This window comes from Gallinula chloropus (assembly GCF_964237585.1).
Source record: "Gallinula chloropus genome assembly, chromosome: 21".
NCBI classification, from domain to species: domain Eukaryota; kingdom Metazoa; phylum Chordata; class Aves; order Gruiformes; family Rallidae; genus Gallinula; species Gallinula chloropus.
The window spans coordinates 1,302,856-1,320,244 of NC_140106.1; the positions used below are offsets into that span (position 1 = coordinate 1,302,856).

The following is a 17,389-nucleotide window of genomic DNA, read 5'->3' on the forward strand; positions in this document are numbered from 1 at the left end:
TCAGTTTCTCTTAACAGAGTCAAAGGCATAAGACATGTAAAGGTGATGTTACTGAGAAAAGGCTGGGCTTTTGTTTGCAAGTAGAACTGCAGAGAAACGCTGTCGATGCTGGTTCCTCTTCTTATTGCCTGATTTTAGAAAAAGTAATCTCAGATTGTCAGCGTTGATTTTTTGCAGCTTGTGTGTTTCTCATTCATTCAGTTTTACCTTCAGCATTTAATAATGTACCTCCAAGCCTCATCTCTCAGTAGGTTGTAAAGTAGAAAAGACATTACAGAAACATCACCTGACTATCTTGTTGCATGCTGTATAACCAAATATTATAGGTTCCCTATTGATTTTTAGTCTTTATCTGTTCTTGCTTGTAGTGTTTTGGTTGCTGGCTGATGTTATGTTTTTGTGTTTGTGTTGGGGAAGAAAAGTCCCTTGAGAGTGGGATGTTTGTGCTGTGACCTTCTGCCTCAGGGATTCGTAGCGCCGTTAAAGGATGCTGTTAGCACAGCACATGTGTCACTGCAGCTCTGGGAACTTGATTCAGATGCAGCTTCTGCAGTGTGAAAAGCAGTTTCATTGCATGGTGGGTTTGACTTTTGGAGTTGCAGCTGGTACTTTGCATCTGCTAACTGACAGTCCTTTAACTTTGATGCAGTTTTGCTGTACCCACTGTTGCCTGTTTTTTCACTGGTCCTGCACAGGATACAGTCTGAATAGAGAAATGCTGCTCCAGGAGTGGGGACTCATTTGAACCCACTCCCACATTTTGAGGGTATGAACATACTGTTGCTGTTAAGCATGGGGGGGGAGGGGGGGGAATTTGTTAGCAAGGAGGGATGCAAGGGAGCTGGGGCTTTGCTGTGCTCTTCTCTGAGATCTGCAGGAGCCCTTAGTTTCTAATGAACGGTGCTTCCACTTCCATGTCCTTCCCTGTGATCTGCTGGGGAGGGCAGGCATCAGGGCTTAGAGGGAAGGAGCAGATCAGTCCTGCTGCTGAAGTTCAGCTGAAGCTGCTGGAGAATAATCCCTCAGCAGGCAGTCAAGGTCACTGCTTCAGAGCCCAGCTTCCCATTCTGCCCGCTGGTTTCCGTGTGCGCCGGCTTTCCTCAGCTCTGGGGGAGGATCCCTGCTGTCCCTTTGCTGACTGTCTTTTCCCTCTACTCCTCTTTCAGAAAATCAACCACTTCCCAGGCATGATGGAGATCTGCCGGAAGGACTTGTTAGCGCGCAACCTGAACCGCATGCTCAAGCTCTTCCCCGAGGAGTACAAGATATTCCCCCGCACTTGGTGCCTGCCAGCTGAGTGAGTGATGGGCATTAAAGCAGCTGAGAGCAGGGATAGGAAATGAGGCAGCGGGAACCTCTCTGTGGTTTGCTGGGGGGGGTCTCTCACACTTGGGATCCCTCCCTGTGACTGAGCAGTGTGTCGGCACATGTCTCTGGCTTCAGGCCGTGTGCCTTGCAGGCAGAGTGCATCTTTGCTGCAAGAGCATCTTATTCAGCTGCTCCTCATAGGGGAGATGCTGCAGGCCCTTAATCATCTTCGTAGCCCTACCAGCCTCAGCAGCTGCCTGCACCAAGAGACACAGCAGTGGCATTTAAGAGAGGTGCTCCTGGCTCTGCCGGCCAACCCAGTGCTGGGGAGAGCCAGCCATGATGCCCAGGAAAGGTCCATGAGATGAGGGGCAGTATGGGGAAGCCTCAGTCTCCCTCCCCTCAGGAGCACTGGGATACTGGGGCGGTGCTTTGGTGGTTTCCTCAATGACTGTGACCATGGTGATTTTCTGGACTGGTTTAGGCACTGGAATTTGCCACCCTGGGCAAGGAGCTTGCCGAGGAGCTGTGTGTCTGATGGCTCTTTCCCTGGCTTTGCAGAGATCGTGGCTGCCTGGGAGGCCGTGTCTGTAACTGGACACATAATTGCCCTGCTGGAACATAATCTGGTCCCTCAGAAGGCGGTCAAGGGCACCGCTTTACAGCCCAGCTTCCCGTTCTGCCCACTGGTTTGCATGAGCACCGACTGCTCTCTTGTCTCTTTCCATTCCAGTGTTCCCTCCATCAACCTGACCAGCTGCAAGTATGAGAGTGGTAAGCCCGAGGTGTCGCAGTGTGTCCTTTTCAGCCAGGGATGAGCGCTGGTGCCCAATGCCCGCGGCACGCTCGCTGTCGCTTCGTGCCTTTATTGCTCACAAGCCCCGTGGAGCCCTGTGCAAAGGAAGGAGCGACACCGCAATGGCAGTGCAAGCCCCCCCGCCCCCCGTCTGCCTGTCTTTGCCATCCAGCTGCTAAAGTGGGTGAGAGGGGTTTAGTGAGGGGCAGTTCGGATGCCAGACTGGAATGATGGGACGGCTCTGGCCTGCACATGGTGCTCTGGGACCCTGAGGCATGTGGACTCAGGGGGCTGAGAGCTCCCGGAATACCTGCAGCCAAGGTCTGGGCTGTGTTTCGCTGCGTAAAGCTTTTCTGTCACCTCTCAAAGGGTTCAGTGGGTACCTTGCATCTCTGCGGGTGGAAGCACAGGCTGGAGCGTTTTGTCCCCCACCATGTCCCCAGTTACACTGGGGGTTTAGCAGTCCCAGGGCCCCTCTGCCTGGCCCCTTTGTCACCTGCTCTCTTTGGTCCAGTGCGGCGGGCAGCACAGTGCTGCGGGCTTAGAGAAGCGGGAGAAACGGCCGTGTCTGTAACTGGACACGTAATTGCCCTGCTGGAAACTAATCTGGTCCCTTAACAGGCAGTCAAGGGCACCACTTTACAGCCCAGCTTCCCATTCTGCCCGCTGGTTTCCGTGTGCTCCGGCTTTCCTCGGCTCTGGGGGAGGATCCCTGCTGTCCCTTTGCCGACTCTCTTTTATTTTTTTTGAATGTGGCCCAGGAGGACATTTTACCCAATGTTCTAATTTATACAGCTGCCACCACTGATTGCAATATTTGTCAGTGTGTTTCTGTCTTCTGTTTCTGCTGACCCTACAATCTCTTTCCATTGGGCCAAAATACACCCCAGGGCGCTCTTTTTCAATATCCCTCCCCCCTGTTTTTGCCCGCTTTGGGCGAGTGCTAAAGGAGTGTTTTCCCTGCAATGGATGTACCTAAACTGAATGTAAATTCAAATAAGTTCAAATAAAATGTCTGTATAAACCTGTATAAACCTGTATAAATGGGCAAAGACTTATTCTTGCACCTGATTGAGAGATTCAAAGTTCTCTAAAGTCCTCCTCCCATATATTACTGATTTTTTACACTCTTCAGATTTCTACAAATCAGTTGCTTCAGCTGACATGAGCTAAAAACCTTCTACCACTGACACCAGTTGTCAACAATCAGTCGGATATTTATTACACCCAGTCACACATATACATAAGAATTCTGAGAAGGGGCTGGGTTATTCAAAGCAGTGCTGAGAAATCATCATCATCAGTCTCCTCGCTCTGGCGCAGGGACGCTGCTATGTGGTGGTGGTCTTTTAGGGTCTTCTGGAGAAAGGCTCATAGTCTTCCTTCCAGTCTGTTCTTCACCTGTGGTGCAGATTGCTGAGTTATAGACACAGGGACACTTTAAACTGTTCCCTCCTTGAATAATCGCACCGTTCGTTTGCTTGTCATGTTTGATCAACTTTGGGTTACATGTTATGAAGATGCCTTTTCCCTGGCAGCCACTGGGAGGCTTGCAGATGAACATTCCGGTTTTCCTCTTGTCTCTGTAGGCCTGGAAATCTCCATAGCTGTGGGAGGAAGCGGGGGCTGTTAAGACCTTCCACCCAAAAGCCAGTTCACACTCCTCCCACACTGAACCCCCTCACCTACAGCATGAGGAACCAGGAGCTCAAGGATGCCTTGAGCCAACTGACGAGACATTGCTCAGCAGCTACACGCTGCCAGCCTTCCTAGGCAAGTGCCTCCCCGTGTGGGGTTGAATATACCCAGTCTGTCTTTCCTTCTTCTTTTGATGTTCCCTTTTCCAGTCTGTGGTAATGGAAAGAAATGGATCATCTCCTCCTACGTCAGGAGCCACCCGTCTTGTTCTTCCCGGTGAATTTGTGTGGGAGAGGAGCCAGGCCTCTCTGAATTGAAGCAAAAGAAATGAGCACGCAGCAACTTCTTTGCCTGGGCCAGGCAGGTCAGGAAAGAATGGGAACTGGGAGCAGCTGGGCTGCAGCAGCTCAAGGCCAGCTACTCTGTCCCTTGGGAAGCAGAAGCAGCCAGAGGACTGCCAGGGTTGGGGATCTTGTGCTGGCCGGGGGGAGCGGGGCATGGCACAGAAGGACTTGCAGACCCCTCCCCATCCTCTGGGGAGGACAACAGGGAACACGGAGTGCCACTGACCTGATTTTCCTTGGTCCATGGATGCCCCAGTCTCTGTGGCTGAATGGCCCTGTCTGCCACCCAGGAGCTTCTGTGCCCTTCAGAGGCTCTCTGGGGAGGGACCAGAGCTCTGCCTTGGGCACTGCCCAGACTGCCCTCTGCTGGGGAGAGAGAAGGGGAAGGTGAAGAGTTTGGTGGGAGGTGGATTGGGCTGGAAAGTGCCCAGGGAAAAAAAAACAAACCCGTCCATGTGTCATGGTTTTAGTGTCATGGTTTTAACCTCAGCTGGCAACTAAGCACCAGGCAGCAGCTCACTAACTGTCCCCTGGTGTGATGGTGGGAGGATTCAAAGGTTAAAAAAGAGAAAGAAACTCATGGGATGAGCGAAAAACAGTTTCATATGCAAAATCAAGTTTTAAAAGGGAAGAGGAAAAAAGCCCAAACAACCCCCAGCAAAGAGGGAGGAAAATGAATCCTATGAAAAACAAGCAATGTGAAAGAAAACAACTGTTCTGCACCATCCAGACCCTGGACATGGCAGGAGCAATCCCTCGTGCATCTGGCACTGCAATAAGGAATGCCTGCTGCTCAGTCCTCCCATGGGAGCGAGAGGTTTTATACCCATTTCAGTGACATCAGGACCATTCCACATCTGTCCCGTGCAGGCGCTCAGGGGGCGAGGGGATGGGAGCGACCGCGGTGGGCAGAGAACGGGGCAGCGTCTAGGGAGAGGGGGTGCTTCCTGCCCGGGGGTGCAGGCAGGGTGCAGGCAGCAGCCCCCTGCCTGGAGAGCCTATGAATTCCTGTGGGGGGGCGGCCGTGCTGCACTAGGACCCTGTCTGGTCTCAGCCGCAGCCGCCATCCCCAGCCAGGAGCTTTGGGTGGTCAGTGAGCACCTGAGGGGAAAAAGGCTGAACCGGGGGGCCCTTGGCCACCTTCCCTACCGATCAGGCTGGCACAGTGCAAGGGACTCCTGTTCCCCACACGGGTGGCAGAGGAGGTGGGGAGCTCCTGGACGGCAGCACATCTGGTGGTGTCGTTTCCTGAGACTGTGCTGGCTGGGGATCCCGGGGGACATCTGCCCTTGTGTGAGGACACACTGTGGTCTTCACCTGAAAGAGCACAGGCATTTGTTGGGGGAACAGGCAGAACCTGACAGCTCTCCTGCTCACCCTCTGGAATCTCCTCGATTGGGTTGCTCAGGGCCAGCAGCAGGGAGCGTGGTACTCATACTCTGCAGCCTTGATTCCCCAGCCAGGGAGCCGCTGGCCTCTCGCCTGCTGCAATTTGCTGCGCTCATGGCAGATGATGTGATGTCCCTGAATGGAGAGGCAGCCTGTGGCAGCAGGATCCAAGCCCGGTGTGGCTGGCAGCTCAGCGTTGGCTCTGGGCTTGAGCACGCACTGCTTTGCTGAAGTCTGGATGTGAGCTCGTGGGAGCAAGGGCAGGCTGAGTGTCAGCGCCTGGTGGGTGCTGTGACCCTTATGCTCATCACACAGAAACTCCACCTGGGAGGAGAGAAAGCAGCAGCAGCTCAGTTCCACAGGCCTTGGCACGAGGCGGGAAGGAAAATTTGTCTCCGGTCACCCACAGGTGCTCCTAAAGCCTGGCCCTGCGCCTTCCCCTGGGTGCAAACCACAGTCAGCACCCTCCACTCAAATGCTCTGAGGGGGCACAGCAGCTGCCCGCCTCATCTGCCTGCAGCACTGGTCTGGAGTAAGACTGAGTCTTAGTCACCAGGTCAAGAGGAGCTGTAAGAACAAAAGGCGATTACAAGTCTGGACTGAACAGACCCGAAGAGAACGGTGCAGGGAGATGGGCCAGGAGGACTTGGAAAAGAGACTCGCACGGTGTGAGAAACCCCCTTGAATTCAGCCATGGCTGCCAGAAGGGTCGAGGATGCCTGTGCCACAGCACAGGCCCAGAAGTCAGTGGAATAGGGCGTCTGCCTCTCCAGAGGACGCACTCCTGCAGACTCCTTCCCTTCCAGCGCTCACCAGCTTACGTGCATCTGTTGAGCAACAGAGCTGCTCCCAAGAAGGGCTCAGAAGCCAGGGGTCTCTGTGCCAGCCCTGTGAGGAGTGGGTTCTCCACAGGGGCAGCGTACCTGGCACACTCCTCCCTTGCTGTGGATGAGGCCGTTTCCCGGAAGAGGGAGATGCTCTGCTTGAAGAACGGCTCGTACTTCTCTGTCCCACACGCCGGGTAAATGCGCCGGAAACTGCCCAGGTGGGACTTCTCGTACTGCTCTGCCTGGGCCAGCCAGGCAGCCTGGTTGCTCTCCAGCTCCTCACGTCTGCAAACCGGGAGAAAGCAGAGGCAGGGAGGTGGGAGAGGAGGCTCCAGGAGCTGCCTGGGTGAGGGACAAGGGCCTGGCAAGCTTCTTTCCCTGTCTGATACGTCCTTTCACATGTGTGCAGGGAACCAACGCGATATGTGCTCCACCTACCCCCAGAGAGGGCTGGGGAAGCACTTCCAGCTCTCTCCCCTGCTGCCCAGGCTCTCACCCTGCCCCTCAGCCTTTTCCCCCAGGTAACCCAATGATAACAGAATTCCTTTAGAAGCCCCTGCTCGAGGCGTTCCTGCCACCCCGCACACTGTCAGGAGCTTTCCTCGCAGGCCAGCGGGGAGCTTGGAGCAGCTGAGGCTGCAGGGGCAGGCCGAGTATGGGCTGAACATGCTCAGCAGCTCCAGCCTGGAGTTCTCTTGGGTGTCCTAATTGAAACAGGAGCTGCAGGGGTTCCCGCCCACCCACCACCCACTGCACCCTGTAGCAGGAAAAGCCCGGGTAGTGGGCTCGATGGGGATGGACCTCAATGCACAGGACCCAGAGCACCCAGCGCCTCAAGTCTCCTCGTGCCCAGAGACAAGTCCTGGCGCTTCCTTGCAGGATGCCAGTGGCTTGGGAGATTTCTCCTCCGAGGCCTTAGAGTGCCACAGCCTCCTCTGGATGCACGGAGAGGAGTGGGGACTCATTTGAACCCACTCCCACATTTTGAGGGTATGAACATACTGTTGCTGTTAAGCATGGGGGTGGGGGGAAGTTTGTTAGCAAGGAGGGATGCAAGGGAGCTGGGGCTTTGCTGTGCTCTTCTCTGAGATCTGCAGGAGCCCTTAGTTTCTAATGAACGGTGCTTCCACTTCCATGTCCTTCCCCCTCTTTGCAAAAACCAGGTGTTACATTCTTCTGCTAAAAGCATAAGTTGTGTGTCATTTCATTGGGGGGCTGTGGGTGTGGTGTGGGTGTGTTTGGGGGTTTCTTTAATTTTAAGAAATGTGATACCTGTCATGTTCTTCTGTCTTGAAGTGCACACAGAATGTGACCTCACTGAAGTGAACAAGGAAAACGTTTGGAGCTGAGAACCTGTGATGTCAGGGAAAGAAAAAATGCAGGAAAGGGTTTTCCTGAAGTTTCTTCAGAAAGCTTTCTTTGGGCAGGTGAAAGCTCAGCTGGTTCCCACCTTTGTCTCTTGGCAGCCTTGCAGGTTCTTTAACCAGGATTTGTTATTAAGATTACTAAACAACTCCTGGGGTTGTGCAGATAGAGATTTAGATGGTCTTCCTGCTGTTCCCTGTGTTACCAGTGTCTGAGAGACAAGGAAGGGCTTTGCTACTTTCTGGCTTGGAGGATTTTCAAGGTCACCTCCTACTTGGGTTAATGCAACCTGGGAGCAAAAATAGGTCTGCCCATTTGTGGAAAAGTTCTCCTTAGTTCCTCCCCATTTTCTACCACTGATGGTTAGTTAGTAAAGGTCTGTTCTGAAACCCCAGTAGTGCTGCAGTAGCTTTGAAAGTCTCTGTCCTGGAATGGGCGAGGGGCAGGGACACTTGTTGCAATCCTGTAAATTGAGCACATTTTCCCTTCCTCCTTTTGTCAGCAAATGAAGGAGGTTGAAGTTCAGCTGCAGGGTATTAAGTCCTGAGAGACATTCTGCTCTTCTACAAGAGCACGGGAACCCGTTACCTCCTTATCTCCAAGGTGGTTCCGCTTCTGTGGGTCAACTGTGCAGCTCCTTTTATGAAAATAAGTCTAAGTTTATATAAAATCGCTTAATTTTATGCCAAGTTCTCTATCTCAATTCCCCCCTTTTCAAATTCCTTGCAAATTATTTTGCAATTTCAAACTCTACTGTGATTTTCAAGTGACTTAACAGAACATTTTCCTCTTAATGCCTGCATTACAGTGAGTGGACATCCACCATGCAATGTTAGTGATTTGACAAGAGACTTTACCTTTGCATGGATCAAAACACAAATTCCAATTTAGGGCTCTGTAGTTTACACCAAAGTTTCCTAATTTCAAGGCACCTGTATAATTTCCAATGATGATTACGGCTTTTCAAACTTGAGACTGGTTCTGTTCTTTAACCCTTTATTCTTGGGACTGTACAATGATGTTGGGATACCTGACATCATTGCAGCTGTTCCCCAGCATAATGTCTCTCTTGTTAGGGAGTAGCACAGATTCCTGACCAGGCAAACACCCAACTCCTTCAGTTTCTTTACCAGACCAACAGACTTTCCCAAACTTTCTTCTGGTGGGTATTGAGCAGTGGGTGGTGAAGAATTTCAGTAGACACCAGTGATTACACTGCCATAAATACCCTATCATTAATCCTGTTCCTTCCTAATAGTAATTAACTAACTCTGACATCCTGCTTGTACTCAATTCTGTTCTACTTTACATTCCCTTCCTTAGGTTTTTATTGCATCCCTGCAATACGGCTTACTCCTATCTCCAAACCTTTCCTCTCCACTTGCTCCTTTCCTCTTTTCTTTCTTCAGAGTCACGAAGCTGAAATCTCAAAAGCAGCACAAAGTCTCACCTGACTATCAGTTTCTTAGTAAGGGTAACATGGACCATAGTTGACGTTAGTTACAGTACTTGTCTTGGGACAGTCAGAAGAGTTGTGCAAAAGGTACAGCACTCAGTTCTGTATAGAATACAGAATATTCTATAGAATATAGAATAGAGTCAGGCAAGAAAAAGTGCACTTTCCCATGAAGCTGATGTACACCAATAGCTTTGCAATGGCTTGTAAACCTCTAGTACTCACCAGTGCATACCTCATAAGCTGTGCCCAAATCGCTTGGACACTAGTGCTGAACCAGTATTTGTTCTTGCAAATAATTCATCTCCCCTACGTGCCTGAGACATTAGAAACTCTCCTGACGCTTCCGCCGCGTGCTGCCAGCAAAGAAGAGGTTGTATTGCCTTGGGTCCTTTAATGGGCAATCATTTCCTCACTTGCAAAACCAGTCCAAACACAAGGCGTAAATCTTTTGTCAGGGTTTGTGGACTTAACTGGGGAAAACCTATCATCTTCTCTGTGGAATGAATTACATGTAAAGCCACTGCAAATCTCCTCGGGGTTTTAGCAGCCTCAGGAATTTGCATTACACATCGCTGCCACAGGCACTTTCTCCTCTCCTCCGAGTGAAGAGCCCACCAGCTCAGTGCTTAACAGAAAGCTCTTGTAGGAGCAGCATCCCCTATTCACTAACACATGACATGGGTCTGCTCAGTCGCCTTCAGAGTTCCTCTGCTCCTTTCTCACAGCAACAGTGGGCCGATTCCCTCCTCAGTGCAGGGCAGTTACACTGGTATGTTAGCAGACAGTTTCACTGTGAGGTCTGTTAGGAAAGTGAGGAAGTGAGTGGGGTTTTAAACACAACAGTTAAAAAAAAAAAGAAGAAAATCTACTTTCAGTAAGTGGAGCTGATGGAATACTATGTTTGGGAGTGAGTTAGGCTGAGAGCAGTGCTGGTCACACACTGGTGTTCTAGCTGTTGCCAAGCAGTCAAGGACTTTTCAGTTGTTGATAGGTCACTGCTAGCGGGAAGGGAGGGGACACAGCCAGGACAGGTGACCCAAGCTGCCCAAAGGGGGTATTCCATACCAATGATGTCATGCTCAGCAAAAAAGGGGGGCAGGTGGGGGGAGGAGCAGGCAGCTCCAGGACACACATTTTTGGGGACCATCCAGTTTCAGTGCAGCTCTGAGCTGTGCGGCTGAGTTGTGCAGTTTGCTGAGACACTGCCTTGTGCACCACCAGTTTCATGTGTTTTGCTCTGAAGTCCTGTCATTATTATTATGTTTATCTTTCTGTTATGCCAGTAAACTATCCTTCTCCCAACCCACAAGGTTTTGGTTTCTTGGGTTTTGCTTCTCCCTCCCTTTCCCCCTCCCTGAATTCCCACCCCCCACACTCCCTCCTAACTAACAAGTGGCTGCGTGTTGCCCAGTTCTCAGCTGGGGCAAAACCACGACAGTCAATGAGAACACATTGTCCTTTTCAAAATCAAGTAAATGTGGTAAATGCTTTATTCCTTATGAGGTGAACAGAAAATGGAAACCAAAACAATAAAACAATAAAACAACAAACAAGTTCAAAGTATCAGGAAGGTGAAATGGGGATTCATAAAGAAATGAGACTTAACTACGGGGGCTCTATTCTTACAATAAAATAACTATCCTAAAGAGTATTTAGTAAACGAAAAGACTGAGGAAAAGAACAGGTGCTGTGGAGTGCCCGTGGGGGCTGGTGTTTGCCCCAGCTGCTGGTCCAGGCCCGGCTTCGATGGCTCCGGGGTCTCCCTAGTCTTGCCGGTGGTGTGGCCTCTTGGGGTCTGAAGCGTCGTCTGAGGACCCACTCGCTCTCCTCTTCGGGGGCCGCCGTGGTGAAGAGGTGGAACTCCTGCCGGGTGATGACTCCCTGCCCTGGGCAGCCATGGAGGAAGCTGCCACCTCCTGTCCCAACTCCTCCAAGGACTCCTCCTCTGCGCTGGTGTTGGAAGACGGAGTCACCACCGGCGAGGGGGCAGGAGTGGGCTGTGAGGAGGTGGTAGGAGTCTCCTGCGGTGAAGGAACAGGACTTCCCTCCGGTGATGATGCAGGAGTCCCCCCAGGGATGAGGGCAGGCACAGGGCTGGTGGCAGGGCTGTACTCCTGATCTTCAGCAGCCTCGTAGAATGGGAAGCCCATGTGCAGGAGCATCTGCTCCCTGCAGCTCTCTGCAGCGACCTCAATGAGTTCATTGACAAAGTTGGCTGTCCGGTCGTGCAGAAAGGGCTGCAGGGTACGGACCATGGACACCTCGTCCAGTCCTTGGCTGCACAGAACGAAGATGACGGTGTTCTTCAGAAGATCTGCGTCCCACCACTCAGCCCCAGATGGCAGATGCTGGTTCAGCCAGGGGAGCAGGGGCTCCAGGGTCTCCTCAGACTGGCGGAAATAGTCTGCCCAGTCCTCAGGTGTAAAGCCAGCCACATCTCTGCTGGGTGCCGGCTCCTCAATCTCCTGCTCTTCTTGGTCATCATGGTCCTCCAGTGGATCTGATGGTGGTGGCAGATCCAACTCCAAGAAATCGTCCTCAGACCGCAGGGAGAAGCGGACGGTGTTGACCTGCTGCCGGCACAGGGCGCACGATGATTTGTGTTTTGCCCACCGCAGGACGCAGCCCAGGCAGAACTTGTGGCCACAGGGTGTCACGTAAGCCATGTCACCTGGAGCACCCTGGCAGATGGGGCAGCTCCACTGTTCCTCCTCTGTTGCCATGTTGACTTGTTGCAGCGGGCTGGGGAGACCTGCACCGCAGAAGGGAGAGGGGCCACAGTCACTGGCTGTCCCGGGAAGGGGAGAGGAGGAAGCAGGTCCCTGGCCCCTGGCTCCAGAAGGACACCCTCCCAGCTCCCCAAGCCCCACAGCCCACCCCATGGCCACCCCATAGCCACGATTCCTCACACGGCTCACCTCCAATGCCAAAAGCACACCACACAGTGTCCAGCTGCCTCAGCCAGGCAGGGCTGGGGAAACACACCGCACGGCTCTTGAACGGGCACCAAAGCTGCCAATGGCAGACACCAAAACACCCAGAGAAGCCTGGCTCGAGCCTCCACACCTCGCAGGCACGCTCAGTGGGAGTCCAGGCACGAGCCAGACTGAGCCAGGCTCTGCCGGTGCCCCAACAGAACCACCCAGCGACGTGACGTCACATCCCACTGCTTGCTGGCATCACAGTGGGCCTCCTGCTCCTGGCGATCTTGCACAGGGTGGCACTGGCCCCTGTGCGGATTGAAAATGTCATTTCCATGCTCCTGGAACTTGGAATATGGCAACACGTTTGATCAGAAGCACAAATAGTCCAGGGCTGACCTAGCTGAGGCCAGACAGATGAGAAGAAGCCATCAGCAATCTTTGCTGCCTAAGAAGCCGCGTTGGGGGGAAACTCAAACAGAAGGCAGACTGTGCACTGGAAAAAGTCTTGGGTTTGGCATTTTTCCCTGCCTGAAGCTGATGCTCATACTGGGTTGGAAGGGACCTTTAAAGGTCCTCCAGTCCACCCGCCCTGCAGGAAGCAGGGACATCTTGCCTAGATCAGGTTGCTCAGAGACCTTGAGTATCTCCTGGGACTGAGCCTTCACTCCCTCCCTGGGCAACCTGATCCAGTGATGTAACACCCTCATTCTAAAGAACATTTTCCTAATTTCCAACTTGTATCTACCTTGTCCTGGTAGTGCCCACCACACTCCCTCCTAAAGAACAATCGTCTGCGTGGGGCTCAGCTCTCAGCTGGGGCAAAACCAAGACAGCACCTCTTAGTGATTTCTGGCCTGCTGCTGGCTTTCATGAGCACCACTGAGAAGCTGTACAAGCCTCTAAGGAGACAGGACCATGCAAGATAGTTAAGCTCTCCTGTACCTATCAGCCAAGACAATTCCTGCTCTGCTAAATGCATGGTAGGAGGCTGGAGGCGTGAAGGAAGGAGATGTTGCATGTTTCCTCTTCAAGCACAGCTCTGAGGGAACACAGTTTAGCGTTCACACTGAGATTGTCTCCTCGGGGTTTGAGCAGCCTCAGGAAGTTGCATTACACATCGCTGCCACAGGCACTTTCTCCTCTCCTCCAAGACCGTGGCTGTGTCCAAGCCTAGAGAAGAGCCCACCTGCTCAGTGCTTAATAGAAAGCTCTTGTAGGAGCAGCACCCCCCATTCACTAACACATGACATGGGTCTGCTCAGTCGCCTTCAGAGTTCCTCTGCTCCTTTCTCACAGCAACAGTGGGCCGATTCCCTCCTCAGTGCAGGGCAGTTACACTGGTATGTTAGCAGACAGTTTCACTGTGAGGTCTGTTAGGAAAGTGAGGAAGTGAGTGGGGTTTTAAACACAACAGTTAAAAAAAAAAAAAGAAAATCTACTTTCAGTAAGTGGAGCTGATGGAATACTATGTTTGGGAGTGAGTTAGGCTGAGAGCAGTGCTGGTCACACACTGATGTTCTAGCTGTTGCCAAGCAGTCAAGGACTTTTCAGTTGTTGATAGGTCACTGCTAGCGGGAAGGGAGGGGACACAGCCAGGACAGGTGACCCAAGCTGCCCAAAGGGGGTATTCCATACCAATGATGTCATGCTCAGCAAAAAAGAGGGGCAGGTGGGGGGAGGAGCAGGCAGCTCCAGGACACACATTTTTGGGGACCATCCAGTTTCAGTGCAGCTCTGAGCTGTGCGGCTGAGTTGTGCAGTTTGCTGAGACACTGCCTTGTGCACCACCAGTTTCATGTGTTTTGCTCTGAAGTCCTGTCATTATTATTATGTTTATCTTTCTGTTATGCCAGTAAACTATCCTTCTCCCAACCCACAAGGTTTTGGTTTCTTGGGTTTTGCTTCTCCCTCCCTTTCCCCCTCCCTGAATTCCCACCCCCCACACTCCCTCCTAACTAACAAGTGGCTGCGTGTTGCCCAGTTCTCAGCTGGGGCAAAACCACGACAGTCAATGAGAACACATTGTCCTTTTCAAAATCAAGTAAATGTGGTAAATGCTTTATTCCTTATGAGGTGAACAGAAAATGGAAACCAAAACAATAAAACAATAAAACAATAAAACAACAAACAAGTTCAAAGTATCAGGAAGGTGAAATGGGGATTCATAAAGAAATGAGACTTAACTACGGGGGCTCTATTCTTACAATAAAATAACTATCCTAAAGAGTATTTAGTAAACGAAAAGACTGAGAAAAAGAACAGGTGCTGTGGAGTGCCCGTGGGGGCTGGTGTTTGCCCCAGCTGCTGGTCCAGGCCCGGCTTCGATGGCTCCGGGGTCTCCCTAGTCTTGCCGGTGGTGTGGCCTCTTGGGGTCTGAAGCGTCGTCTGAGGACCCACTCGCTCTCCTCTTCGGGGGCCGCCGTGGTGAAGAGGTGGAACTCCTGCCGGGTGATGACTCCCTGCCCTGGGCAGCCATGGAGGAAGCTGCCACCTCCTGTCCCAACTCCTCCAAGGACTCCTCCTCTGCGCTGGTGTTGGAAGACGGAGTCACCACCGGCGAGGGGGCAGGAGTGGGCTGTGAGGAGGTGGTAGGAGTCTCCTGCGGTGAAGGAACAGGACTTCCCTCCGGTGATGATGCAGGAGTCCCCCCAGGGATGAGGGCAGGCACAGGGCTGGTGGCAGGGCTGTACTCCTGATCTTCAGCAGCCTCGTAGAATGGGAAGCCCATGTGCAGGAGCATCTGCTCCCTGCAGCTCTCTGCAGCGACCTCAATGAGTTCATTGACAAAGTTGGCTGTCCGGTCGTGCAGAAAGGGCTGCAGGGTACGGACCATGGACACCTCGTCCAGTCCTTGGCCGCACAGAACGAAGATGACGGTGTTCTTCAGAAGACCTGCGTCCCACCACTCAGCCCCAGATGGCAGATGCTGGTTCAGCCAGGGGAGCAGGGGCTCCAGGGTCTCCTCAGACTGGCGGAAATAGTCTGCCCAGTCCTCAGGTGTAAAGCCAGCCACATCTCTGCTGGGTGCCGGCTCCTCAATCTCCTGCTCTTCTTGGTCATCATGGTCCTCCAGTGGATCTGATGGTGGTGGCAGATCCAACTCCAAGAAATCGTCCTCAGACCGCAGGGAGAAGCGGACGGTGTTGACCTGCTGCCGGCACAGGGCGCACGATGATTTGTGTTTTGCCCACCGCAGGACGCAGCCCAGGCAGAACTTGTGGCCACAGGGTGTCACGTAAGCCATGTCACCTGGAGCACCCTGGCAGATGGGGCAGCTCCACTGTTCCTCCTCTGTTGCCATGTTGACTTGTTGCAGCGGGCTGGGGAGACCTGCACCGCAGAAGGGAGAGGGGCCACAGTCACTGGCTGTCCCGGGAAGGGGAGAGGAGGAAGCAGGTCCCTGGCCCCTGGCTCCAGAAGGACACCCTCCCAGCTCCCCAAGCCCCACAGCCCAGCCCATGGCCACCCCATAGCCACGATTCCTCACACGGCTCACCTCCAATGCCAAAAGCACACCACACAGTGTCCAGCTGCCTCAGCCAGGCAGGGCTGGGGAAACACACCGCACGGCTCTTGAACGGGCACCAAAGCTGCCAATGGCAGACACCAAAACACCCAGAGAAGCCTGGCTCGAGCCTCCACACCTCGCAGGCACGCTCAGTGGGAGTCCAGGCACGAGCCAGACTGAGCCAGGCTCTGCCGGTGCCCCAAGAGAACCACCCAGCGACGTGACGTCACATCCCACTGCTTGCTGGCATCACAGTGGGCCTCCTGCTCCTGGCGATCTTGCACAGGGTGGCACTGGCCCCTGTGCGGATTGAAAATGTCATTTCCATGCTCCTGGAACTTGGAATATGGCAACACGTTTGATCAGAAGCACAAATAGTCCAGGGCTGACCTAGCTGAGGCCAGACAGATGAGAAGAAGCCATCAGCAATCTTTGCTGCCTAAGAAGCCGCGTTGGGGGGAAACTCAAACAGAAGGCAGACTGTGCACTGGAAAAAGTCTTGGGTTTGGCATTTTTCCCTGCCTGAAGCTGATGCTCATACTGGGTTGGAAGGGACCTTTAAAGGTCCTCTAGTCCACCCGCCCTGCAGGAAGCAGGGACATCTTGCCTAGATCAGGTTGCTCAGAGACCTTGAGTATCTCCTGGGACTGAGCCTTCACTACCTCCCTGGGCAACCTGATCCAGTGATGTAACACCCTCATTCTAAAGAACATTTTCCTAATTTCCAACTTGTATCTACCTTGTCCTGGTAGTGCCCACCACACTCCCTCCTAAAGAACAATCGTCTGCGTGGGGCTCAGCTCTCAGCTGGGGCAAAACCAAGACAGCACCTCTTAGTGATTTCTGGCCTGCTGCTGGCTTTCATGAGCACCACTGAGAAGCTGTACAAGCCTCTAAGGAGACAGGACCATGCAAGATAGTTAAGCTCTCCTGTACCTATCAGCCAAGACAATTCCTGCTCTGCTAAATGCATGGTAGGAGGCTGGAGGCGTGAAGGAAGGAGATGTTGCATGTTTCCTCTTCAAGCACAGCTCTGAGGGAACACAGTTTAGCGTTCACACTGAGATTGTCTCCTCGGGGTTTGAGCAGCCTCAGGAAGTTGCATTACACATCGCTGCCACAGGCACTTTCTCCTCTCCTCCAAGACCGTGGCTGTGTCCAAGCCTAGAGAAGAGCCCACCTGCTCAGTGCTGAATAGAAAGCTCTTGTAGGAGCAGCACCCCCCATTCACTAACACATGACATGGGTCTGCTCAGTCGCCTTCAGAGTTCCTCTGCTCCTTTCTCACAGCAACAGTGGGCCGATTCCCTCCTCAGTGCAGGGCAGTTACACTGGTATGTTAGCAGACAGTTTCACTGTGAGGTCTGTTAGGAAAGTGAGGAAGTGAGTGGGGTTTAAAAAAAAAAAAAAAGAAAATGTACTTTCAGTAAGTGCTTGACAAAGCAGCTATCTGTGGTGCCAAAAGACAATGGACAGGAAATGGAAGGGAAATTTGTAAAATTATTAGTAGTGATCACAGAGATCTGTCAAACAAGCTGAGGGAAACTGATGTGCAGCACTGGGCCACTCACTATCAACGTGCCTCGAGGCTTAGTGGATATAAAACTGAAACACCAAGTGAAGTCGAGACTTGAAAAATCTAATTTCAGATCTTCACAGAATCCTAGAAGAGTTCTGGTTGGAAGGACTCCAAAGCCTATCTAGTCCCAACCTCCTGTCACAGGCAGGGAGATCCTCCACTAGCCCAGGTTGCCCCAAAGCCCCATCCAACCTGGTCTTGAATACTGCCTGGGAGGAGACATCCATCCACAGCTTCTCTGGGCAGCCTGCG

General features: G+C 52.6%; 1 protein-coding gene across 1 annotated transcript in view; it reads right to left on the minus strand.

Annotated features, from left to right (window-relative positions):
• Positions 1 to 5,490: 5,490 nt before the first annotated feature.
• Positions 5,491 to 17,389, minus strand: part of LOC311199735 (tubulin polyglutamylase ttll6-like) — a gene marked incomplete at both ends in the record, with an annotated part of 274,802 nt that continues 262,903 nt past the window's right edge. Inside the window, 3 exon segments of the mRNA XM_084273870.1 lie at positions 5,491 to 5,799; positions 5,883 to 5,955; positions 6,399 to 6,587. Coding sequence (XP_084129996.1) covers positions 5,491 to 5,799; positions 5,883 to 5,955; positions 6,399 to 6,587 — 571 coding nt within the window.